Genomic DNA, 26704 nt, shown 5'->3' with positions numbered 1-26704 from the left:
TTCCATTTTTTAGTACCATTTTCGTACTATAGGGGGGCTTAAATTAGAGCTGAACGAGGCTGGGGCGTTTAATATCCCACAGTGCCAGCTAAGGGTTAATTATTGAAAATAGACAAATATAAATATTTGCGAATGCATTACTATAGAAATGGTGCGACTGCCGAGACACTGGAACACGAGAGCGAATTCATCGGTTTTAGAATCTCTTCCGGCATTATGCTGAAGGCAATAAGATCGGCACGCAGCGCGCTTTATTACTTTGGAAAACGCGAGAGGGATTGGGACTCTTCTCACGGGGGTAACAAAAGAAAATGGTGTGTCTCCGTGAAACGGATACGCGCGATCGTTGAATGCTCGACCGCCCTCTTTATATTCCTTCCGCTAAGTATTCGCGCTTAGTCGAATGATTCGGATTGAATCGAGTGACTCGTTGTCCCTGTTGCGTTTCACGAAGGCGTCGAACCGTGGATAACGCTCGATCAAGGCACAATGATCGAGAAAAGCGGGGTTGGGCTAGGTAGTGCCCCAGTGACACCTGATACTTCGTAATTAGATGTCGACGGCGCACAACGCTACGACCAAGAAAATCGATAGCAATTACTATATGGAAATATTATGGTCAAGCGCATATATATTTACATTAAAATTTTTCACATCGATTAGTTAGTTATAAATATAAAAAATATCTAAATTTGGATACGATAAATATATAATAAATTCTCAAAATTAATTTAAAAAAGAATAAAATAAAAATGTAAAAACATTAAAATATATATATAAGCAAGAGTGCTCGATTGCCATTTCATATTCATTAAATATAAGTTACTGTAAATTTTACTACAACGCAATTAATAATTGTTAAACTATGTTCAAATATGCCGGTTTAGTTAAAAAATTAAAATAATTTTGTTCGCAATTTGTGTGATTAGCATGTTGATAGCATGCTCTTTAGTCAAGAGATTAAACCTTTGTTTAAACAAACGAATTCTTATTTAAAAAAATATGTTTGTAATAATTATAGTTCTATGCCATAAAATATTGATCTAGCCTTCCAAATACTTAATTATAACGTTTAACCAAACTTCTTGTATGAACATAGACGTATTTATACAAGAACATGATACACGAAAGGTTTAAATGATTATCAATCGTAAAATTGATTCATTGAAGTGCTTCTCATTGAGCAACGACGTATTAAGGGGGCATATACCTTTCTCGGACCAAAAAAACAGCATATTTCACGATTTTTTTCGACGAAAATATAAAAGATACGAGGATCGGGTTTTTCGCAAATGAAAGTACATATTTTAAAGTGCATTTCCTGATTTTTTTTTTTAATTAGTGATGGAAACCCCTTCCCCTACAGCCCCTCGCCCTAGGCCCTGCTTGTCGTGGAGGGTTTTGCGGTACTGGCGGAATCTCCAAGCTGGCTCATCTGAAGACAAAAAATAAAAAAGGGTCTTAAAGTTTATGATATTTTCTAGTCCCTGACGGATGGGATTTCCCAAATTTTGATTTTTAACAAAATGGCGAACTTCCAAACTTGAGACATCGATTTTTAGTCAAAATTTTCATTTTGTTTCTTAAAAAACAAATAGAAATAATTAAAAAATTGCAAAAAGCATCCGTCAGGGACTAGAAAATATCATAAATTTTAAAACCTTTTTTGATTTTTTGTCTTCAGATGAACCAGCTCGGAGATTCCGCCGGTACCGCAAAAACATGCAGGGCCTAGGGCGAGGGGCTGTACGGGAAGTACTTTCCATCGCAAATAAAAAACAAAAATCAGAAAATGCACTCTAAAATACGTACTTTCATTTGCGAAAAACCCGATCTTCGTATCTTTTATACTTTCGCCGGAAAAAAATCATGAAATATGCTATTTGTTTTTGTCCGAGAAAGGTATATGCCCCCTTAATAGGAGCGATCGTCGAAACGAAACAAACATACGCGACGGCAGCATGCGAAATGATCGCAGCAGGAAGCTCTAAATCCCCTGGCGTGGTATCGGGTCGTAAATGCGACCCCCGGGGGCTGATTCGCGACCATGCCACCCCCGTTAATATCCTTATAATTGGTTAAAACCCGTAACTGATGAGCGAGCTGTAAGTTATTATGCGAGCAAGACCTTTGGTTCGCTTGGTTCGGCGATGGGGGGTTTTACCAGATACGGTTCGACACCTCTTCATTACCCTCTTCATCCCTTCACGGCTCCGGCGACGGCGTGTCAGTACGGATGCCTGGCATTATGGCGGCCTCCGTATTGTCATTGTATCACGGATCGCCGAGGATCGTCCGCTCCACTGCGGGATTTGCGCTAATATTCGCTCGACTGAGCTGATACGCGCAAAAATTCGCTCGATATATACATTTTGGACGCACTCCGCTTGAGATCATATTTATTGAGAGGAGATCCATGGTGGAGATTTGTGGAAATTACAACAATTATTGAGTTCATTTCAATGCTTCGTCTATACTGTACACGGAATTTAACCATGTTAAGAAGAAACTGCACATGCTGTATCGTTTAAATTTATTTACAGATTTAATTACAATCTGTGGATCTAGAATAAATTGCGGTAATAAATTGATAATAGAAAACAATTTAACATTTTATACGGTAAAAATAAGTCAATAATAAAAAAAATTAGTAAATTGACTGATAATATTTATTAGTGTACGATTATGTTATGATAATTTGAATGACAAAATTATCAATACGTGATAAATAATGGAATTTAGAGTTTAAAAAGGTTTAATTTTTTTATTTTCTTTCTAAACGATATTTCCCTAAATAGCGATGCAAACATCTCAAGATCGTATGATTCTCAAACGTTGCAACGGTAATTTTTAGCGATTTCACGGTACGTCAAATTCCTTCCTTCATAGGGCAAAATTCCAAAACCGGAATCGCGGTAGAGCGAGCCGACTTAAAAGGCGACCGACGTGGTTACCGCGCTCCATCCTTCGGCAGGGAAGACGTATCCGTATAAGTTCGTGATTCAGGGGATTTGCAATGCAATGGAAGCAAGAAGCCGACAACTCAAGAAGCAGCACGACATCGGTTCCAGGTGTTAATAATCCGCTCGTAATTGTGCCTCTCCAGTGAGGATAATTCCTATTAAATGCCACTAAATACTTGTTTGTATACAAATGCTACTGCGCGAGTGGGACTCTTTTATATACTCAAAAAGCCGAAATTTCCTGCTTACATAGAGAAAGCTTGACACTTTTATATACCTCTTAGTAACAACGTAAATATCAACAAAAGCAAATAGTAGGTACATGAAAAAATATATTGAATATATCTGAAGTTCTTTTTAGTTTTTATGTATGATATATACAAAACTGTACAAGTATACATATTCATAAGTCAAATTTTTACGCATCTTCGTAATTAGTTCTTTTAGTGACAATCCTTCAGAATCAATGACGTGGCTAGGACAACACATTCAATACCGCGTGTCATCGAATCCAGATACATTATTGAGATACGATGCGTTCACGTATCGATCACGAAAGTATTCAATAGCGAGCCGTGTTACATCGCAAACATCGCCGTATTTCTCGTTGACACGTAACCTGAACGACGTCCTATATAGAACGTATCACCGATCCCGTAACGACCGACGGTATTTGATAAGAGACAGAATGGCCCCGATGGTCGGATGAGCTTGAATTTAATGGATAGAGGACAGATTCTGCAGATACATCAGAGGGCCGGTGCGGTATCTCGCGCAAACATCAGGAGGGAAGCACGTTGTCCTCTCTCTGTCCCTCTTTGACGTCCTTCGAACTCCGCAACCCCCTTAGTCGTCCATCTCTAACGTGCCTCCCACTCTTTCACTTCGCAACTGCTATCATTCTTGGCTGCACTTTCAATCTCTGTTTCGTTCTAAATCAAGCCATCTCCCTTTCCCTCTTTTTCTCCCTATTCTACTCCCAGCCCTACGGATCACATCATCTCTAATGGTAGACGTGGTTCTCTTTGTCCCTCCTTTTCTAGCACCTTCCGTCGATCGGGCTACTCGCTTCCGATATCGTTAATCCTCTCCCGCGATTGTAGACGATAGGATATCGAGGTAGACGATGTGCTCAAGAGGCGGTTCTCTCGCTCATTGCAGCTAGATTAGGGATCGCCCGGATGATGTGCCCGAGAGATTAGCATGTATACACCCTCGTTACGTATATTACGCAAAGGGTTAAGCCTTCTTTCCGCGTAACCGATACACGATTTTATTGAACTTCGATACTTCCGCTTCTTATTCATACCAGATACATAGATATCGTGGCCTTAATTTTACGAATTTGATTTGATATTGAATGCAAATGCAACAAGGTTTTAATTTAATTTAATAGCCGAAAAATTGGAAATTAATTAGGGTAAAAAATTTCATTAAGTTGTTGGTGCTACATAAATGTTTCGAAATATACTTCAATAATAAGTATCTACTGTGTTCAATTTAATATTTTAAAATTCGTAGAAAATAGTATTGACGGATGTTTGCAAAATCAATAAATTATTTAATAGTTTTTAGGTATATTATATATGTATATACATTATATAATACGCAAAGGAAATAATAGTCTTAATATTGATCCATAAATTTCATTTATTCGCTTTCTCGTTGCTATTTTCATTTAAATAGTTAAATCGTTTTTGGCATAAGATGATTTTAATTTTTATTGTTATAATATTCTTCACTTTTCAATTCAATTATATGCTAAGCGTATACTAATTAGCAATAAAATTGATCAACTCTAGGAAAGATTTGAGAAGAGCTGAAAGGAACAAACAGTACTTCATTGGTATCGACGAATTTATTGCATCGGATTGACTCATATTTACAACAAGGACACATACATATATATGCATTTTCATCTACTCTACCAATTATCTACATACATAACTTTTCACTTTTAGTTACGCTTGATTAATTTCACCGCAATTACTTGCCGCTTATCTAGCTCACGATACATGTACAGACAAGAGTCTGTTATGACTCGCTTCTTTAAAATAAATTTTTAACATATGACAAAGCAAATTATATCCTGTTATAATAATCAATGTTGTTTTGTAACGTGGCGTTCCAAAATTTATTTTATGCATAATTATAAAAATAGTCTCAGGCGGTTTTTTCACATTTACGAGATGTAAATAAAAATGCATAGTTATACGAGTTATAATAATAATAATAATCTTTATAAACATTCTTGATTCTATTGCAAAGCTTTTAAATGATCACAGTTGCATTAGCCACAGTGATCATGATTTAGCTATAATAATTACAATAGTAATAATAATGACCAACATTTTATTTGCTATCTATGATTCACTTAAAGCTACTATCACACCGATTTATACATTTGCCTAAAAGTAGATAGATATGCAGTCAACGTATAAGATTGCTCCGTACGCTCCGCTGCGCCGTAGCCGTAGCTCTTTATTCGTAAATTACATGATACAAAAAATCTCTTTTGAAATCTTTTTCCTTCCTATTCGATTATGCATCGATTCCGTCTCAAGGAAAATCCTTAATATATACTAGTGACAAAATAAAAATAATAATTACGAGAATATGCGATTTGTGGCAATAGTTTAAAATAAGATAAATAAATATATGTAAGTTCTGATATGTTGTTAGCATTACTAAAGATATTGTATTATGTTAGACTACATTTCCATTGACAATTGCATAAATGCCAAAAGAAAGGAATATAATTAAAAAATAATAGAATATATAAAGGTGGTAGTTATAAAACATTTTTTCAACATTATTTTGAATATCATTAAATAAAAAAGAATATCGAATTAAATCACTTTGCAACCTAATATAAATATTAGATTTTTAACATTCCCTCCTTACAAATGCACACATTTATTCCAAATTATTTTTGCAACAGAGAAATTAATGCATAATGGAATTCGAAGGTAAACATTCCGTGAAATCTGGACGAATTTTTGATAAGCCTTTTGGACGACTTCATCGTATTTCCCATGGCTCTCTATCAGTCTCTGTGTCGAGACGACCCTAATTACAGATCACTTTGCTATAATAACTCTCGTTCCCGTCCACCGTTAACGCGTAACGTATTTGCTTTGCACATACAAATATTTACAAATATTTACATTAGCCCACAGGAATCCATTGATGTAACCATCAACGTTCATAATCGATCATTAAAAACCCTTCCCAATTCTCGTGAAGAGCCTAATAGGGCATCTGTGTCCTATTGATTTATCTTCGTGATATGGTTGATTTCGTACACGCTGCGAATTATTTGTAATATTTAGTACATTTTGCGAATATTCCACAGAATTACATGTTGATCATAAGTATCGTCCAGAATGTTACAACACATGCAATCCCAGTCGGAAGTTTAACAATTATATTTCTATTTACAGCATACTATGAATTGATAAAATGTAATGTTAATGTGAATTTAATCAAGAATTTTTTAACAGTGAGATAATATAAAAATATGAAAAATCAATTTTGTTATACGAGATATTTTATATAAATTTAGAAGAATAACTTTTAATCAACTTTGTCGATTACGATTATAAAAATAGAAAATTAGAAATACTTTTTTGTCGACATATATAAAAATAAGAAAGTAGAATGAAAAAAAATGAATGTATTTGAGTCGTTTGTTAATTTTGTTTTAATCCAATTTTAATCGTAATAAGAATGAGCAACCAGCTATCGGAGTTTATCGAACAAATCGTTGATATTGTTTTTTGTTGTATTAAAACGTCTATCACATTTAAAAATCTTATCTGCGGATTAGTTTTTTAAAGTTCTATACATTTTCAACAAGATACATCGGAAACGTATCTTTCGGCTCATTTTTGTAACAAAGTTGAAAAATGTTCTCTCCACATAAGAAATCAAACGAATCTTTGGATGCCTTCTTAACTCATTTAGAAGTTTGCGCCAACTGAGCCATATCAGTCGAGTAGCCAGGTGAGCCAAGAATGAGCGGATATTGAGTCTTCCTGGGATAGTGCATATTCTCGCTTTGTCACAACATCTTACTCAAAGAATGATAACTGGTGGATCCAGGTGGAGGAAGTATAAATGGACTGACGATAGAGTGTTCCGGGCCATGGTACACTGACGAGTAGCCCGACTGTTGATTGTGACTCTGGCCCGAGGCATCTAATCCATTGAGCACCGGCGAACCTGTGTCGTGTAATTTCCGCATATGCTTCTTGAGGTCAAAGTTTCTGCAAAAGCCCTTGCCACAGATCTTGCAGGAGAACGGCTTCTTGTCATTATGCGTATGCATATGGAAGGTCAGATTGTAGATCTGATGAAACGCCTTGTTGCAGATGTTGCACTTGTACGCTTTCTCGCCGCTGTGCGTGAGCTTGTGATTCTTGTAGTTACCCTTCTGGTGGAAGCCCTTACCGCAGAACTCGCAGACAAACGGCTTGAAATTGGCATGTATGCGTGTGTGGGTGTTGAGGGTGGAACTACGATTGAAGGCCTTGCCGCACGTCACGCACTTGTGCGGCTTTTCAGCGGTGTGGATGATCTTGTGTCGGCAAAGAGTGCTCGCCTGACGGAAACCCTTACCGCAAATCTTACAGACAAACGGCCGGGCGCCCGTGTGCACCGGCATGTGTCTCGTCAGATTGTAATGCGCATTGAACACCTTGCCGCATTCCGGGCAAGTGAAGGTCTTTTGCTTGTTTGCGGTACCGAGCTCGCTGCGCGGCGCCGGGCTCTTTTTGCCGCGCTGGTTCTCTGGCGACATGCTAGTCAGATTCAGTCTCGAGGAGACCTCCTGGATGGTCGTGGGAGGTGGCGAACTCTGCGTGACCGATGGGGTCGAGGCGGGAGGGCCTGGGAAAGCCCTCAGTAAGGGATTAGGATAATACAACGGATAGTACTTCGACAATACGGGATAATGCTGGAGGAGATCTTGATGCCTCAAGGTCGGTACATACTTCTCGAACGCCGATTTCAAATGCGCTGAGTACGATGGGGAGGAGATGTTCGGCGGTTGTTGAAGAATCGTCGTCGTCGTCGTCGTGGCTGGTACTGCTGCTGGCGGTGCTGGAGGCACCAGATTAGCGTTTTGCTCGGTCAGTCGTTTGTCTGGTTCCATAATCTTCGCGATGGAAAATGTAAGATTTCGGCAAGGCGTCGGGGAGGTTACCCTCTCGGGTGGCAGGCTTGTTGGTGTCTCGGTCGCCATCGCGCTACCGGTTGCAAATGGTTGCATGGTGTAGACCTGTAATGAAAATATTGATCGTTTAACAGTAATGTCAAATAATTGTTTTTCGTAATGTCGAGATTTTCATGATCGAAAATGCAAATCGCGTAGATTACCGTAGATGGATTTAGGAGAATACTCCCAAATATTTTTACAAGGCTATTAAAAAATATATTATAACATATTTATATTTAAATATCTTATAAATATTAAGATAAATCAGGATAAATGCATAAATTTTATTTTTTTAAATGTAATTTTATATATTATATAAAGGATATAAAATTATATTAAAAAATATACTTGTTGTTTTATTACTTGAAAATGCTCAACAATAATTTGAAATAAAGATATTAATGCCTTTATTGACAACACATTTAGTGTGCCCTAACGGGGCTTTGTTAATCGTTAGAAAAGGAGTATCCAAATCATGGCAATCAATTTGATGACTTCGAGGATCGTCATTAAGCATCTAGCAACTTTCCCTTTACAGTCACCATATTATTGTTTTAGCACACACGAATAAAACCTACATGTTGGTAAATCTGAATAATTGGATATAACAGTAGCCAGTAGCTATGGTATTTATAAAGAAAAAAGAACGCTGCTATTTTAACAAAGAAATATTATCATTTTCTCTGTATTTTTAAAAATGTTTCTAATATTTTATCGTTCTATGCTTGCTGTTCATAAGCACTATCTTCTTAATAAATCTAATCAATTCAAAAAGTAATGAATTTATCACTTTTGTAATGTTTTAAAAAAATAATTTTATAGACTAGCTATTTTATGTTCTATCATTGTTCTATTTCCTACATTATTTTCAAGTTTCTTTTATGACATAAGGCTGTAAATACAAATGTATTTATTCTCATTTTGGCAAACTTATTTGTATGATCAATTGTATGATCATTTTGTATGATTAATTGTAACATAGTTAATATATGATTAGTGCATTTTCAAATACCTGTTAAAAAAATAAAACTAATTTAATAAAATTTATATTTTTACAATAGTTTTTAAAAATATTTTTAGAATATTTTTAGAATACTTTACTCACATTTCAAATATAGATTTATTGTATAACAATTGTATATCTAACGATTAGGCATATGTAACGCGGAAGGGGGAAATGAATGGCAGAACTGAATGAGATGCGAAATGGTCAGCACAGTAGAAGTGCAAGCTTCCCCGGAGGTATTGCGGAAGGTTTGCACGTTGAAAAGTAGAAATGTTTGCTCCGTGGAATGGCGTTATGTTTGGACTTGGAATGACGGCTGGAATTGGATGGGACCTCGTTGGCGATTCCATAAAATACTCGCGACTGGATCGCGCGGCAGTCACCGGATCTTGATTCAAGATTTACGATAGGACCAGTCTGGCTGAAACAAGTTTGCACAGTCTGAGACACATCCATCATTACGCAAACTTTAATATTTTGTTTCTATTGAAAAAAATTACATATTCGTACAGACATCTTTTTTCCTAAAATAAATAATAGATGTTAATCGGAAATTCTTTTGAGGTATTATTTCAATATTAAATAATTATAATTATTAAATTTATAATTATAGAATACTGAGAGAATTTTGATATTAATCTGTAATTATTTATTTTATCTTTTATTTTTATTTTTATAAAGTTTTTTTCAAAGCTTTTATTAAATAGTTATTAAATATTTATTTATAATAATGTTTTCAACTATTTTCTTAAAATTCTTATATTTCTTGTTTTATGCTAAAAAGTTAGCATTGTATTTGTCTGCTCACGTAATTCTATGATTATCTCTTTATATTGAAATGTAATAATTTTTTGTTATCCATTTCTGTAGATTGAATAACTTTATCAAGAACAAATTTAATTTAAATTTTGTATTTTTCCTAGCATATGCAATTTTTTAAATTTCTATTAAATATTTTATTAAATATTAAGCGATAATTGGTAACTTAAAATTTTTGTGATAAATGTATATCGTATCCAACCGGGAGATTATTCATGCATATCAAGAAAAATTTATTTGCAATCAAAGCATCATTTTCATCCAATAAAGGAATTGACAAAGAAAAAGCTGCCAAAGAGTGTACAATTTAAAAACAAAAAAATGCTAAATTATATTGGTTTAATACTAATTAATAGAATTAAAACTATTTTTTTAACTGTGTCTGAATAATTATATTACATTCTATTTTTTTATTATGAGAAATGCTAATAGGACCACGATACAAAACAAGAAGTACATGCTATCTCACATAAAAAATCTTGAAAAGGAGTCATAGCCTCGTACAGAAAAATAATTCTAGACTTACTTAAACTAGAATCACACTATCAATAGATCCGACTAAAAGATGTCCAGTACCTACAAGAAATCCAGGCATGATACAATTATGAGTTACTAAAAAACGTTTCTTCACGCGACTTGACTTTTTTCGCTGATTTTACGGCTTTTCACACAAGAAAATACAGATACACGTCGCTGCGTCACAAATAAGTAATCACCGAACCCTGCTGTAGCCACGAAAGATCATACGATCATCAATCGACAAAATCAATCGAAAGATCATACAGATCATAAGAATAAAAGATTATTCGCGAAAATTATTCGTATTTATTTCTTTATTGTTTATTTATTAAACATCTCGCGATGATATAGAAACGGGACCTACAAGCGAACGAAGCGAGAACGGATATGAGCCCCAAATTATCCATCCAGTTATCGCTTTATCGATTAATTAGTGATACAAATTCTTTTTTGCCAATTCTAATGCAGTATATCTAATTTATATAACAGAAATGCAACTTTTAAAACTCTATATTAATAACTAAAATTGTAAAGGCTTAAACTTATTAAGCCTTTCTTAAGCAAAAAATACTTAGAAAAATTCTTTAGAATATATTAAAAACATTCATTAAAGAGCATTTAGATTACAACCTGTTATAAAATTAATAATTTATCCAAATTATTTATAAATTTCTTCTTTATATATCCTACAGAAGTAATGCCATAATTTTTTCTTTATTTTTTAAGCCCTGCTAGAAGTTTCTTAAATAAGCTCAAAAGAGCAAGGATGAAAAAGAAAAGATTCTTGTTGAAAATTCTCCTACTGAATGTGGAATACAATGCAATAGAGGCTTTCGCAAGCTCCGCCTATCGTCAGGCGCACCTCTAGATTGCCCCTCGATCGAAGGCAGCCCTAATAATCGAGACAGCCTGGTAGGAAAAGCTATGCCCGGTGTGAGAAGCGAGATTCTACCAGGGAAAATGGCCTTGTCACGCGACTCGCCTCGAACCCCGCCTCTGTAGCCTATAGAAAAGCGTCAACATAGACAGCGTGGCGCGTCGCAACGCCATGGAAGGGCGCAACTGTCGACTAAAGTGCACTACCGACAAAAGAACGCGATTACGTGCGAAGGTTTCCTCGCTAAGCCCTTCCAAGACAAGCTCGAAGGCTCGAAGCAGCCGTCGTTTCTCGCGCCACTTTACATCGTCCTGTCGCATCTTTCCTTCATTCCACTTTTTCTTTCGTATACTTATTGCTGCGTTTTTGTTTCAAACTTTTATTAAACTATGACATTAGTGTTGCAAATTACATTGGCTGCGTTCACCAGAACGTAACAGTTTTCAACCGTTTTATGATTCTCTGTTGAACGATTCTAAGCGCATTCAAAGTCTCAACACGTTCACTCAGCGGTCGCCATAATTTTTAGCGAACTAAAAGTACTCTGTATCTCAAGCAAAACGTTATCAGTAAAATAACTGCCTCCAGTGTATTAACATCGCTGAGAATAATAAATATAAATATACATATAAAAATGTTATTTATAACGCAATAGATACAGTGGAAACGCACAGAAAGTTACAAAACGGTATGTATATATAAATATTAATATAAGAAAATAAAGAAATATATTATAATCTATTATAATTTAGATAAACTCGGGTTAGCACGCATATAACATAGAATAATAGGTTAAATCGTTAAATGTATACAAAATATGTAATACTTTGATGCATTATACTTATTAATTAAATGTAATGTACTAACTCAAATTATAATATTACTATAATAAAATGTACATACCTTCTAATGATGTTTGTGGCCCATCTTGTAATATATCATGCATTCCTACTATCTCTTGGTAATTTTCTTCAAAATAATTATTGAAAAAGTTTACATAAGTATGGGAGAGTGGGGCTTGTTGTTACAATCTAACACCTACTTTCGACCAAAATGTTCGACCTAACACCTACTTTGATACTTTAAGCAGTCACATCACCCTATTTTGAACCTCTTCAAAGTCTTCAACCTCTGGCTCCTATTTAGAATCTGACAATTCTGTTTGAATTAAGAAATCATGCTCCTACTTTAATGTTCCTAACGTTTTCTTAATCTGTTTTGATGTCAACCTAGAACTGTTATTTTTATTTAGTTTATTTTTATTATTATAGGTTTATTATATTTTCGATTAAATATTATATATGATTATTAAACGTTTATAATAACGTTTATAATAAATGTTTATAATAACGGTCCTCTCTACTTATTAATTTAATCAAAAATAGTAAAAACAAAATTAAAAGGAATTTTATTATGTTAATAATAGTTATATTATTGATAACTGAAAAAAATAATTTTATATATGACGTATAAATGATTATTTATATAAAATTGTATTTTTCTATACTATTTTTCCCTCTTTCTCTCTTTTTTCTTTATTTATTAAAATTAATAATTCAAAATAAAATGAGAAGAATGTGTGTGTATGTATGTGTACGCATGCGTATATGTGCAACTAAAGGTAGGAAATTTTAAATATATACAAAACTATTACAAAACATCTTTATTTTTGTTATTACTTCTTATAATTACTTATCTTCATATATTTAAATATTAATAAATTTACGATACCCAGGTAGAAATTTTGTCTGGAAACAATCAGGGCCCCATATATTTTTTGAAAAATATTTCTGGGACCCAGGTGGACAATCTAGCTAGGGCCTGTGTAAAGTTTGGGACGCCTAAATCGTATAGGCCCTATTATTGAATCCAGGTCGGCCCAAGATTGCGCCCAGAATTTGTTCAAAAAAATTATCTGGAATCTAGCTGGGACCTATAATTTTCCTAGATATTTGCTTGGTTTGTACCATAATTATTTTTATAATCCAGTCTGGCCCAGGCTTGAATCTAAAATTTTTCCCTAAAATATTTCCTGGAATCCCGGCTGGGCCAATATTTTATTTGAAGGATTTTCGAAGGATGTTTTAATAATAATTTTACTCGTTTATCCCAAAAAAGAAAATATTTTTATTTATCGTCGGCAAAACAAAATAAATTGTCATATTAAAATTAAACACACTTTATATTAACAGACTTAATTATTTATTATATAGCTTAGCCTACAAATTTTAAAAATACAACTTTACTCTAGGTTTTGTACTTTGTTCCTCTTTGCGCGATGTCCGTCCCAGTCTTTCGCGTTTGTTAAGCAGTAACCAATACCATTCAGAATTTCCTTTTCCGTTAGTGGCTGATTATTTTCGTTAAAGACTATTATGAGAGGTTGCTGTTATACTGCACTATAGTACTGTAATTCCATGTACTTTTACGTCACTACGCATGATCATGTGCGTCTACATCATGTTGGTATAACAGACATTCTAACTACGCAACAGTCAATTTTAGTACTTAATAATGTTTTTCCTAAATTTGAGAGCGACAGTTTTAACTTACAGATTTATGTTTTACGCACCAAAATATACAAAATTGTGAAGTTTCAGCCAATCGGTAAGAAAGCCCCTCTCCTTCATAATTACCTTAAAAAATAATTATGTTAATGTTATATATAATATTCCCAAACGATAATTTAATTATAATTATATTACATAATCTTAAATCTTACCTTGTTAAAAACTTCATTACCAAAGAGTTCGCCATACTAAAAAGTAAAGTTTTATTGTAACAGAATTCAAAAAGTTAGTATCTAAATAGAGAGAATCGTGTATGCGCTCAATCACGAGAAAATCCATTATCCACCAGTCTTCAAATATCTGCAGAAAAAATCCTCTGATGACTGACGAATATAAAAATTCGAGGTAAAGTTTGCATTAAAAATATAAACTGGTTTGTCCACCACTTCCAAAAACTTTGCTATTATAATTTTTATTATGATAGATATATTTAGATTAAATATTAATTAATCCTTTTAGAGTCTAATCTTTTTTGTGTGTGAGAAGAGCATATTTAATTTAATTATTTTTTAAAATGTTAGAGATTGCTGAATACAAACGTAAAATTTACCAACATTTATTTTGTTGTTATTGCTTTCGTGAATAATTAATATTTCCAGACACTAAGATATAAAATCAACGTCTATCATAAATAATATAATGGACTCGATTCAATTAATATTATAACTTGCCTACAATACGAATTGCGCTACAGATCACTTTCTCATTCTCTTCAACTTTTACAAGACAGCAATTTACAAAACATTTACAAGACGGCATATGCATACGTGTGTGATTTTGGATGCACCTTCTAATATATAATATTATATAATATATTGATGATCACACACACACACACATACATACACACACACTATCTGTCACGTACTACGTTTACGCAAACGTTACTTCTGTAGTAACTTATACGATAATTCCTCCACGTAAACGAGTGAATTATTGTAAGTTACCACAGAAGTAACGCTCGCGTAAACATAGTAAACGGTCAAGACTATCACTACATATCTCCGACCCATCGACATATAGGCCGGTATTCATAATCGGTTCTTATATTCAAGACCGTCTTAAGTACGATCTTAAGATGTTATGAACCAATCACAGAGCCGTATTAGCATCTTAAGACATTACTTAAGACGGTCTTGAAATAAGATCTGACTATGAATACCGGTCATAGTATGGACTGCGCACAGGTATAGAAAAATATGACCGGCGACTCACACCGGTGGAAGAAAAGAGATAGCGACTGGTAGAGGTCAAGCTGTCCTTTTCTATCCAGTGCGTACAGACAAAGAGTTAACGAGGTAGAGGTCAACTCTACCGGACACTTTTTGAAGGCTTTCATATAGAGATCGCGTAGTCCATACTATATGTCGATGCTCCGACCCGCTGATATTTTGCCTCTTGTGACACCCACATCCTAATTTCGTAGCACTTCGATCCTTGCGTGACGCGACCGAAATTGGGAATTAAACGATCATACTTAGTAGTATTTAACGATGAAAGACCACGGTGTTACGCGCGAACGCGATATGTATTTCTAGGTTATATAACTGACTGACAGCGCGCTGTCCGTGCAAACGCACTAAGCGACGAGCGCGCACGTACGCGTATATGCTGTCTCTTTTCAGTGTAGCAACACTGTCATGGAGGGGACCCGGGGGGACGCTCGAGATGTTCTTAAATGCCATCTATCGAGGCAAAAGCAACCGTACGTACGGCGATGACGACGACGACGTTTAATTCTTAATTGTAAAATTTACCATTTCAGACTTTGCATTGTCTCCGCTCGTAGGGCACGTAGCGGAAAAATAAAAACACTTATTATATAAATCGACCCCAAGCTATCGATCACACCAAGCCTACTTATTCCTAGCCTACTTAGAACTTGATCCGTTTACTCGTTATTGAGATCTCAAAATCTCGGGTACTCGCAACTCGTGCGTTCGCGTAAATGAGTCACGGTGCGTCTCGCTCCGCGCGTACTTGGCGCGAAACACTACCGTGTCTCTTGATATTATAGTACATAAATTTTATCTTGGGAAAAACTAGGTAAATTTCAGGATTATATTCTGGACCTATTAGGGTATTTAAAGCTAGATTATCCAATTCAGGCCCCAAAGTTTCATATCTAATTTGGGAAAAACCTGTCAGTGGCAATCTAGGACCCATGTAGATTTTCCCGACTATTCTTTGTCTCGGTAAAGTCAAGGTAAATTTCTAGGGTGTATTCTGGACCTAGACGGATATTCCAAACTGGATTTTTCTACACAGGCCCTGTATTTAATCTCGGCAAATCGAGGCAGATTTCCACCTGGGGTATTCTTTTGAATTCAGTAAATATTTTATTAGGTTTAGAAAATTTGTTTCAATTGGATGAATATTTTTTTTATTCGAAAAATATTAACTGAATTAAAAAAAATACTTTATAAGAACTATTGGAGAAAACATTAATTAAAATTTACTACATTTTTCTATCAGTGTAGGATCAGTGTAGGATCTAGAGGGTTTTAGAAGGTTTTACTGATAACTCCTCTTTTAAACCTCAAAATGGGAAACAGTTCGTTTACTGCCTATTTGAGGCACAAAGTAGGAGCTAAGTACAATACAATATAGAACCTATCAAAATCCTCCAGAACCTTAGATGTGGAAAATAAGAGGTCGAAAGAAGGAGTAAAATTTCGACTCGGGTTGATACAGTGACTTTTAAAAAAAAGCAATAGATAGCAGAGCAGTGAAGACTATTGGAGATCAACACGCTTGTTGTTATACAAGTTCTGACGGGTTTAGGTTAGTCTAATTTAACGGACAAGTGCGTCACAAAGCTTTTTATAAAATCAGCCTTGGCGATCTACATTTTCTCGGAAGATTTGATTGCTGTGCAACAAAATATATAAAAGGTTAGTGTTTAAAATGTATATAGTTACATTTTGTGATTATTATGAAGTAATTTGGTGATATATTTGATACAATAGAACTTTCTGTTTTTCTCAGATTCAATAACCTATACTGAAGTGTCTAGAAGGGGCTAATTGTTACATTTTTGAAGGGGTAGATTGTTACACTGTAACAACCCACTGTAACAACAGCATGGGCACATGCAAAATGTGCAAAAAACGAAGTGTTTTATGTTTGCGACAACTGCAACTCTGATTTTGATTAAAACGCAATTATTTTTTGAAAGATGTTGAAATTTTGATTTTTTTTTTGGTATTTTCCTATTGCTTAAATAATTATATAACTGAAATACCAGGCAATATTTCTTGTTTTTTGTGTTGTAATTTGCTTACCATTTCGTAATTACTTACAATTTATCAAATTATTTTCACCTTCAATAAAAATGAGTTCTTTACTGACATTAATCCATTATCAGTAGTGATATTTAGACGACAGAAAGTATGAAAGGACAAAAGGAAATGTAACTCATTTCAGTAAGTGATACAATAAAATCATTAATACAACGTTAATTTTCCTCTTTTTAACTCCTTTGACCAATGTAACAACTTATACCCCCCACTGTAACAACTATCCCCACTAGGGGGCATGTTGTTACAAAAAACATGCTTCCATATTTAATTATTTATCCCATATGTTAATATTTAGATAGGAATGAAAAAAAAATGGAACATTCTCCAATGTTGTACCAAACCAACGGTATAACTTTCAGAAAGTTAGGGTGCAAAATATTCGGTTTACAAATTATTATTTGCAAATTGTAACGACTAGCCCCACTCTCCCCTACATAAGTACATGACATTTAATTAATAAGTATAATATATGCATCAAAGTATTACATATTTTATATACATTTAGGGGGTCTATACACGTACGAGTTTGGCTCGCAAGTCCGGCTCGGCAAGCTTGATTCGCGAGCTGGACTCGAACGTTTTTTCACCACACACGAAAAGAAAATGTACGAATTTGGCTCATTTGACGCCGAACCCGGCTCGTAACATCCCATCCACGAACGAGTAGAAGCCGAGCTGAGCCGGACTTGCGAGCCAAACTCGTACGTGTATAGACCCCTTTAACCTATCATTCTATGTTATATGCGTGCTAACCCAATTTTATCTAAATTATAATTATATATTTCTTTATTTTCTTATATTAATATTTGTACATACCGTAGTCCATACATTTATACATCGCGTAGTCCATACTATGTCGATGACGTTTTGCTTGACAGTTTGACGTTTTACGTACTTTTAATTCGCTGAAAATTATGGCGACCGCTGTGAACGTGTTGAGACTTTAGGTGCGTTTAGAATCGTTCAGCAGAGAATCATAAAACAGTTGCAATACTGTTGTGTTCTGCTGAACGTAGCCATTTATGCCCTTTTTCAACAACGTCGTTTAACTTGAACTTTAGTTTAATTCACTCTTTGTCTCTTTCTAAGGGCCAAAGCACATAACATGGCGTAGTGATATACGACGGTTGTAATCCCCGACCTGACAGATCAGGATACGCCAAAGCTTGTGCGTTACTTACGTCCACGACTACGACTGTCATATGTGCTTTGGCCCTAACAGTCTCCCTTAGAAACAGACAAAGAGTGAATAAACGACGTTGGTAAAAACGGGCATTAGTCTTTGCAAATAATTTGATTTTTATAGATATTTTGACAATTAGCTAGATATTTTGAGATATTTAGCAATTTGTATTAATCAACATTTTGCTACATTTCTTAAATAAGTTTTGTATGAGCTAAAATTTTATATTTTTTATATTTTTATCATTCTTTTCTTGATAAAAAATTTATACTTTTTTTAGCCGTACAATGCGTGACGCCAATTTTAGGGTGCTTTACACCATCCCGAAGAAACTAGATTGCGTTATTAAGAAAGGAAAAGATAAGCTACCGAATCTTAGGCAGACTGAGCTGGTATACAAAATTGACTGTGCAGATTGTAATGTTACATACATTGGCCAAACAAAAAGGCACCTCGAAACGCGCATTAAGGAACATTTAGGCGATATTAGGAAAAATGTCGATAATCATTCTGTTGTTAGTAAGCACCGTCTTACACACAATCATGATTTTAATTGGCGTCAACCGAAGATTTTATATAAGGAGAAACAATTTAAAAAAAGAGAAATCTCGGAGATGTTCTTTATCAAAAAGTATGACTGCACAATTAATCTCCAAAAAGACACGGCAAATTTGCCAGCTATATCTACAACCGTGTTATCGGTGTCACTTAGTCTGCACTTTTTGTTTCGGTTCTGTTCGTTTTACATTTGAACACAGCTTGTCATTCGTTGATTTTGTAGATAATTTCAGTACGACTTTGACTGTTACACGGTTCGCACGTGTTCGTGGATATGGCTTGCGACGTTTCTATTTTCACGCGACACTGTTCTCATATTTTGTCTCGAGACGCACAAGATATGTAAGCCTTTTTAATTAGTTTTATTTTGATCTAATTTTAACGTAATGAATTTTATCTGTTTGACTATCGCGAGATTATTATTTTTGTAAACCGTTGACTTTTTTAGCTTTGCGTTGGCATGATGTAGTCAGGGCACGACGTCAGCGACGTAATTGATTTCTACATGCGGTTTTTGGCGGATGGATTGCGTGAAGCTCACTTGAGAAGGGCCGGAATTTTCGGCCGAAACGTTGTGCAATTTATGAATAATATATTAATTTGGCCAGTTGGGTCAAACTAAAACGACTTTTCTTATACTGTTTTCTCTCATCTCTGATGGAATATATTTGATATACGCTTCTCTCTCCCTCTCTCTCTCTCTCTCTCTCTCTCTCTCTCTCTCTCTCTCTCTCTCTCTCTCTCTCTCTCTCTCTCTCTCTCTCTCTCTCTCTCTCTCTCTCTCTCTCTCTCTCTCTCTCTCTCTCTCTCTCTCTCTCTCTCTCTCTCTCTCTCTCTCTCTCTCTCTCTCCTTCTGTTTCTATTCTCTCCCTTTCCCCCAGTTTTTCTCCCCATTTTTCTCCTCTCTCTCTTCTTTTATCTTTATCGAACCATTCTCTTTTTTATTTTGTCCTCACTTTCTCTATCACTTTCTTGATTTATTCCTATCTTTTGTCCTCTAATTCTTTTGCACTACTTTCTTTACGCTTTCATGGTATTCCTTGCCTTTTGTTTCTTCAACGCGCTTTCTTTCCTTGTCGCTCTTACGACTCTTTTATCCTCTACTATCTTTCTTCAATTTTATTATTTTATATTTATTTTATATGTATACTTCTCGCACACATCACCTTTTACTTTTTCTTCTCCAGTTAATCTTTCTCATCTGTACCTTCCATTCCATTTTTTTTCTTCTTATACACTGTCATTTTTTTTCTCATCCATTTTTCTTTCGCGCTGGCCGCCTTCTCCGTTACTCTGGTTACTCTAACACCATTCTTGGTTTCCCTTCTCACACTCTTTACATTCACACGCTTCTCCCTCTACTATCTTCATTCTGTTTCGTGCATCCTTCTTCCCATTCTCACGCTTCTCCCTTCATCCTTTTTGCTCTATCCCCTGCCTCTTCCTTCGCGCTCTTTCTCTCGTCGTAGTCTCTTCTCGCACGCTAGCTGAACCTATCTTTCATCCTTCTCTACAATATCGCGTCAATCCATCTCTCTTTCGCGCCATCCTCCTCTCGTTTCACTTCGGTCGACAGAGACAGAATAAATCGTTGCCGACGGAGGGGATAAACGAAAACAGATTGGTGGAGGCTATCATGGGTCGCACGAGGGTACAAGAAGCAGGGGGGGTGGCAAACTGTATTGTGGTGGGGGTCAGTATTGTTACAGTGCTTAACGAGCGGCCGTGGCAATCAGTATCGTTCCCCGCTACCGAGACCCGCGGCACTCGCGGTAATTCTACCAATTTAAATCAATCCCAACCAAAGCATGGCCGACACACAGCTAGAGACCATTTTGTTTTCTTAATGCCACTCGACCCAATCGACGATATATCCCATGCGATCATCAATATGACTATTTGCTCCTTTCGGAGTTTGGTGTAATTTCGTGAATAATTCTCTCCTCAAGATTAAACTTCAAGAATAAAGAATTGAATCTTGATAATCTATGATAAAAAAAATTTTGACTACAGCTAGAGAGTATAAACAAGAGTGAAATCATAAAATATCAAAATTATCTTGCAGCTAAAAATATAACAATTGAATAAAGGTTTAACAATATTCTATTGTGTTAGCAGTTGTGCTTTTGTGTACATACATGAAGAGTGTTCCATGTATGCACAATCGGGATAGAAAAATTCAATATTTCAAATAAAGTGCAATCTCACACACACACACACACACACACGATGTATACATATACATTGTATATATAAACACTGTACATAGGAAGTGTGCGTAGCGATGTATGTGCACGCACGCATTTGTAGTATCGTGCGATTTTATATATCTGATGCATTACTTTATTATATATTATTCACTATTAACTATGGAATTGTAAAATATATGCTTTTGTTCCATAAAGATATTAATCTAAATGCAACAAAATACAACAGAAATATAACAAAAAATTAAAAGATCATATATCAAAATTTTTTTCCAAAATCTTATATTTTAAAATAATCTACAAAAAATAACTGAACGTAAACTTTGACATCAAGAAAAAAACGAAATATTTGAAATGAGTATTGCAAATAAATTTTGCATAAAAGACGCACGGACTACGTAAAGCTAAGAGCCGCTTGCTCAATAATGCGGTAACCCTTTCACGAGCGATCTGTCTAAAGGTAGAGATTAAATCGCAGGCGCTAAATGTACAAAGTTTACCGATATGGTTACAAACGATCCGAAGAATCCAATCACCTCCAGTAAACTATTAACGATGACGAACGAATAGCTTCGAACTTAAAGAAAGTTGAAAGGGCTCGAAGAAACTTGAAATGGCTTTGCAAATTTACTCATCTCGTTGTCGGTCTGGTAATTACTTTTCTCTATCCCGCGATCCCTTTCGATCATCAAGATTTTGTTCTCTTGAGATTGTTTACTTTCTATCATAATCAAGGAAAACAATTAAGGAGGTTCTACAGGTACTCTCTAGTCAGTCGAGAGATGAAGAGAAAATCTTCAAATTCATCAATTCTAAGTATTTATAAAATATTTTCATGAATTTTGATGATGTTAGAGCTTATATCATACCCGTATTAGTCGAAGCGAGGAATAATTAAAAATATCGTGTAAGTGCTCCTTTGACTCCGGCTTCTTATACATGCGAGAAAATGTGATAACGTCACGAACTTGAGTCTCGCTGTTCTGCTCATATGAGCGTGGTCCTTTTCTAGTCAGTGACTGCGTTTACTTTTATAAATTTACAATGACTCCTCCAAGCCCGACCAATTCATGGAGAAATAAGGACGTGGTGTCAAAAGAGGAAAATTCACTAAAAAGAAAGGTGTTCTTCGAATGGAAAATGCCCAAAAATCATTGACAGATAAAAGGTTATGTGAGGTGCAGTCGCTGCGACGTTGTTAAATCTCCCTTGTTATTCGAAGCACGCTACGTGAACTGTGATATGGCCTGTTTCAATAGCCAATATCACAAAATTTTACACGATAACCCTTGTTTTTCTCGATATTTCTGAAAAGCTTAGATTAAGATCTATAAGAGCTCCGTTTTTTGAATCTCTGGTAGGCCGCCTTCATATAATTAATATCTTGTTTCCTGTCTCCGGGAACCTTTTTGCCATAAGAGCTCATGTTAAAACTGTGATTTCAAAATTCATTTTTGCAAATTTTTACACGATAACCGATGCTAAAATTTTTTGAGCACTTTTCTCGCATCTCACTTTATACGTCCATGAAGTTTTTTTCCAATTTTTAGATACATCCATTATCTGTAGAACCTCCTTAAAAGATTAGTTTCGACTGAACGTCGTTTCACCGTCGTCTCTGTTATCGTAAAATACTTTTTAAGTTCGTGATCCTTGATTTGCAAATGCGACTGTCTGAGAATAGCTAGTCTTTTTCTTTTGTCACTCTCATTATTATGCTATTCTTTCTGTTTGCATGCTCCTTTTTTCTGTACATTATTTTAAAGTTTGAAGATTAAAGTAACAAGTATCATTCAAAATAAAAGCAAAGAATATATTTATAATTGTTATGCAGAAAAGCAAATTGTTATAATTGTTATGTATAGAAAAGAAATAATTAACTAACTGCTTATATTAATAAATAAAATAATTGCAAATAATATTATAAAACAAATTAAAATTTTTACAAGTTAAATTTGAAATATTCGATTTTAAAAGAATGATATATGAGAGAGAGATTTATATCTTTTTCCATGTAACTTATAATATAATTTTACAAGAAATCCCAGCACACACAAAAACTTTATTAATGTACTTTGCAAAGAAAATTCAATACAAATTGATAATCCTTTCACAGATGTGCAATGACACATATCTTGCATTAAAATAGCTGACCCTAAACACAGTAAGCGCTGCGATTCGAATCAATGAATCCCTCGTATGAACATCCTGGAATAAGAGGGTGAAAGTGGGCGGATAGCGATTTCGCGTGTATAAGCTGCATCAATCACCGCGGTCTTCTCTAGTATATCTGCTCATGAACTCAGACTCCTATCACTCTTCACTGTTAAGTGGCGATAAGAAAATAAGGTGCGCCGCAAAATTTCTTGTTCGACTCTTTTTATGATTTGTAACCCCATTTTGAAATACTGTTAATTTATCTTTTAACTGAGTTTAACTCTAAAAAAATGTTACATACTTTATTATTTTATTTTATACCTACACACAGAAAAATATCGTTCTACAGCCAAGAAAAGCAATTACTCATTTTATTTTATTTGGTTTGAGTAATAGTTTTCTTCAACAAAGAATATTTTCTTATTAGTTTTAAGATATACTTATCATAAGTATTAGAAGAGCTTATCATCATGTGCTTAAAAGAAGAATTTATTCTTCTTTCAAGTATATTCTGAAACTTTATCTAAGAAAAGCAACATAAGCTTGATTTGAATATTTACTGATTCTTTAGGTAAGAATATGAAATACTTGGCTGTATAGAACAACATTCTTCTAGGTTAGGAGGTTTTCGTGCGCGGTCCGGAGGGGTACAGTTTAGAATATTAAAATTCCTGTCTTCAGATGGACTCGAACTCGGTTCCTCGTGGTTATGAGTCTGATACTTTATTACTAGGCCACATCTCTGATTATATTCTTAGTGCTGCAGTATCTAGTTTTGACAGAAGTGATTCATTGATTTCAAGTATATTCTGTAAACTTTATCTAAGAAAAACCACATAAGCTTGATTTGAATATTTACTGATTCTTTAGGTAAGAATATGAAATACTTGAAATCAATGAATCACTTCTGTGAAAACTAGATACTGCAGCACTAAGAATATAATCAGAGATGTGGCCTAGTAATAAAGTGTCAGACTCATAACCACGAGGAACCGGGTTCGAGTCCACCTGAGGACAGGAATTTTTATATTCTAAACTGTACCCCTCCGCACCGCGCACGAAAACCTCCTAACCTACATTCCACTTAGGAACTAAAGAATTAAAGAAAATTAAATAAATAAAAATAATATTAATTGTAATCATCAAGAATACAAATTCTTTTTTGAAGTAAACGATTATTCTAGATGAATAAAATTTTTACTTGATTCAAATAACGGATAAACTTCTCTCAAGAAAATGTGATATCTTTATTGAAGTATATGCTTCTCTTCCGTGGACTCTATATTGTAAGTAAACAGAATGTTCGTATTAATTTAATATTCTTGTTTCAAGTACTAAACTTGCTAAGATCTAGAATATGTTTTGAGTAAATGTGATACTTATGACGACTTTATGGTAGATTTGCTCATATATGAACTTATCAAATACTTGAAGCAAGTAATATTAACTTGTAGGTAGTATATATTTTTCTGTGTGTACATACATGTGTACATATGTGTGTACATGTGTATATATGTGTACATACACATATACACATATACACGTGACATATTTCATTACTATCATTATTACTTATTGTCAGAATGCATAGACTTCTTATCATAACATCATATCGCATACTAATCAATTGGAAATTTTAATCAAAAAGACGAACCTTCATATTTACATTAATTTATATAAAATTTGGAGTATAAATTAATGCAGTATAAATAATAATTGATACTTTCGAAGAAGTAACATAGTCTCTTTATGGTCATAGAATCGTTATCTTATATCATAAAGAAATCATCAAAATTATGGTCAGAAGAAATGTCTCTCTTAAGGAGAAATTAGAAATGACCCCGCATCATTCTTATGGGAAAATGGATTTGGCTAATTTTTGGATATGTTGTAGTTCTCGTCATTCTGAACAAATGTCTCAATGGGCACAACTTGATCCTATGAGCCGTTTCCGCGCTATAAGCCCTGGAAGGTCCAGATTTGACATGTAAAGGTATAAGCTTTTCGACTCGATATATGTGACCCTCGGTCTAGTGTGTGTGTGTGTGTGTGTGTGTGTGTGTGTGTGTGTGTGTGTGTGTGTGTGTGTGTGTGTGTGTGCGTGCGTGCGTGCGTGCGTGCGTGCGTGTGTGTGTGTGTGTGTGTGTGTGTGTGTGTGTGTGTGCAGAATTGCGTAGGTTTATATATGCGAACATGAGTTAAGTGCCATATTAATGCGTCACGCTCTCCCCACTTTGCCGCCTATGCGCAGACAGCAGCTAAGCAGCTAGACAGTGTGTATTTGGATTTGATATGCACAGATACTAAAAGGTATACCATTCAACATGTATAGAGACAGGATTATATAATGTATAGCAGTTATGCAAGTAGGAATATGTAAAAGTGCATATAGTAGTTTTTTTTATAAATACATGATATGATATTATCCAACATGATACGCATGAACATTTGGTAGACATGTTCATATCTTCAAGAGTATTTGTTAGTATTTGGCACAGATTATGTGCAACATCTAATGTATACTCCGTCCAGCGAGAGAATATCCTCGGTCTGCGCATAGGCGGCAAAGTGAGAAGAGCGTGACGCATTACTATACGTTAATATGGCAGGAAACTCACGTTCGCATATATAAACCTACGCAATTCTGCACGCGCACGCACACACACACACACACACACACACACACACACACACACACACACACACACACACACACACACACACACACACACACACGCACGCACGCACGCACGCACGCGCGCACACACACACACACACACACACACACACACACACTAGACCGAGGGTCACATATATCGAGTCGAAAAGCTTACACCTTTACATGTCAAATCTGGACCTTCCAGGGCTTATAGCGCGGAAACGGCTCATAGGATCAAGTTGTGCCCATTGAGACATTTGTTCAGAATGATGAGAACTACAACATATCCAAAAATTAGCCAAATCCACAGAAAGACATTTTCCCATAAGAATGGTGCGGGGTCCTTTTTTAAACTGCTTTTGTTTCAAATCAGACTCATTAGCAAGTCCTTTCTCATTGTTTCGTCTCTGACAGTCAAACCTTTCGCGATATGGCACGTGACATATAACGGTTGACATATAATTAGCATTTGGGGCAACGAAGGCTTTGGCTGAAGATGACAGGAGGTACAATGCACGCCCCCTTGAATTGTTCCCTGCCCCATAACTCGGCCACAAACCGCCCTTCGTATTCCGTTCAGTTGATGAGCGTGTCACGTAAGCCGCTTCGAAATTAGTCAACTTAATCGTTTATAAGACCGCACTTTTACGCACGGTTTAAGGAACT

General features: G+C 35.2%; 1 protein-coding gene and 1 long non-coding RNA gene across 2 annotated transcripts in view; one reads left to right on the top strand and one right to left on the bottom strand.

The window, feature by feature from the left end:
- Nucleotides 1–4802: 4802 nt before the first annotated feature.
- Nucleotides 4803–26704, bottom strand: part of LOC139777233 (uncharacterized) — a 54183-nt gene continuing 32281 nt past the window's right edge. The window contains exon 2 of the mRNA XM_071714534.1: nt 4803–8244. Coding sequence (XP_071570635.1) covers nt 7027–8235 — 1209 coding nt within the window. The 5' untranslated portion in view covers nt 8236–8244 and the 3' untranslated portion in view covers nt 4803–7026. The remainder of the gene's footprint in view (nt 8245–26704) is intronic.
- Nucleotides 16534–17433, top strand: LOC139777240 (uncharacterized). The gene is made up of 2 exons (XR_011719292.1): nt 16534–16866; nt 16961–17433. It is a non-coding gene; the product is annotated as an uncharacterized lncRNA (long non-coding RNA).

This window comes from Temnothorax nylanderi, unplaced genomic scaffold (genome assembly GCF_030848795.1).
Source record: "Temnothorax nylanderi isolate EJ_2023f unplaced genomic scaffold, tnyl_v1.0 TNYL_tig0141_pilon, whole genome shotgun sequence".
NCBI lineage: Eukaryota > Metazoa > Arthropoda > Insecta > Hymenoptera > Formicidae > Temnothorax > Temnothorax nylanderi.
This window is presented reverse-complemented; position numbering and strand designations above follow the sequence as displayed.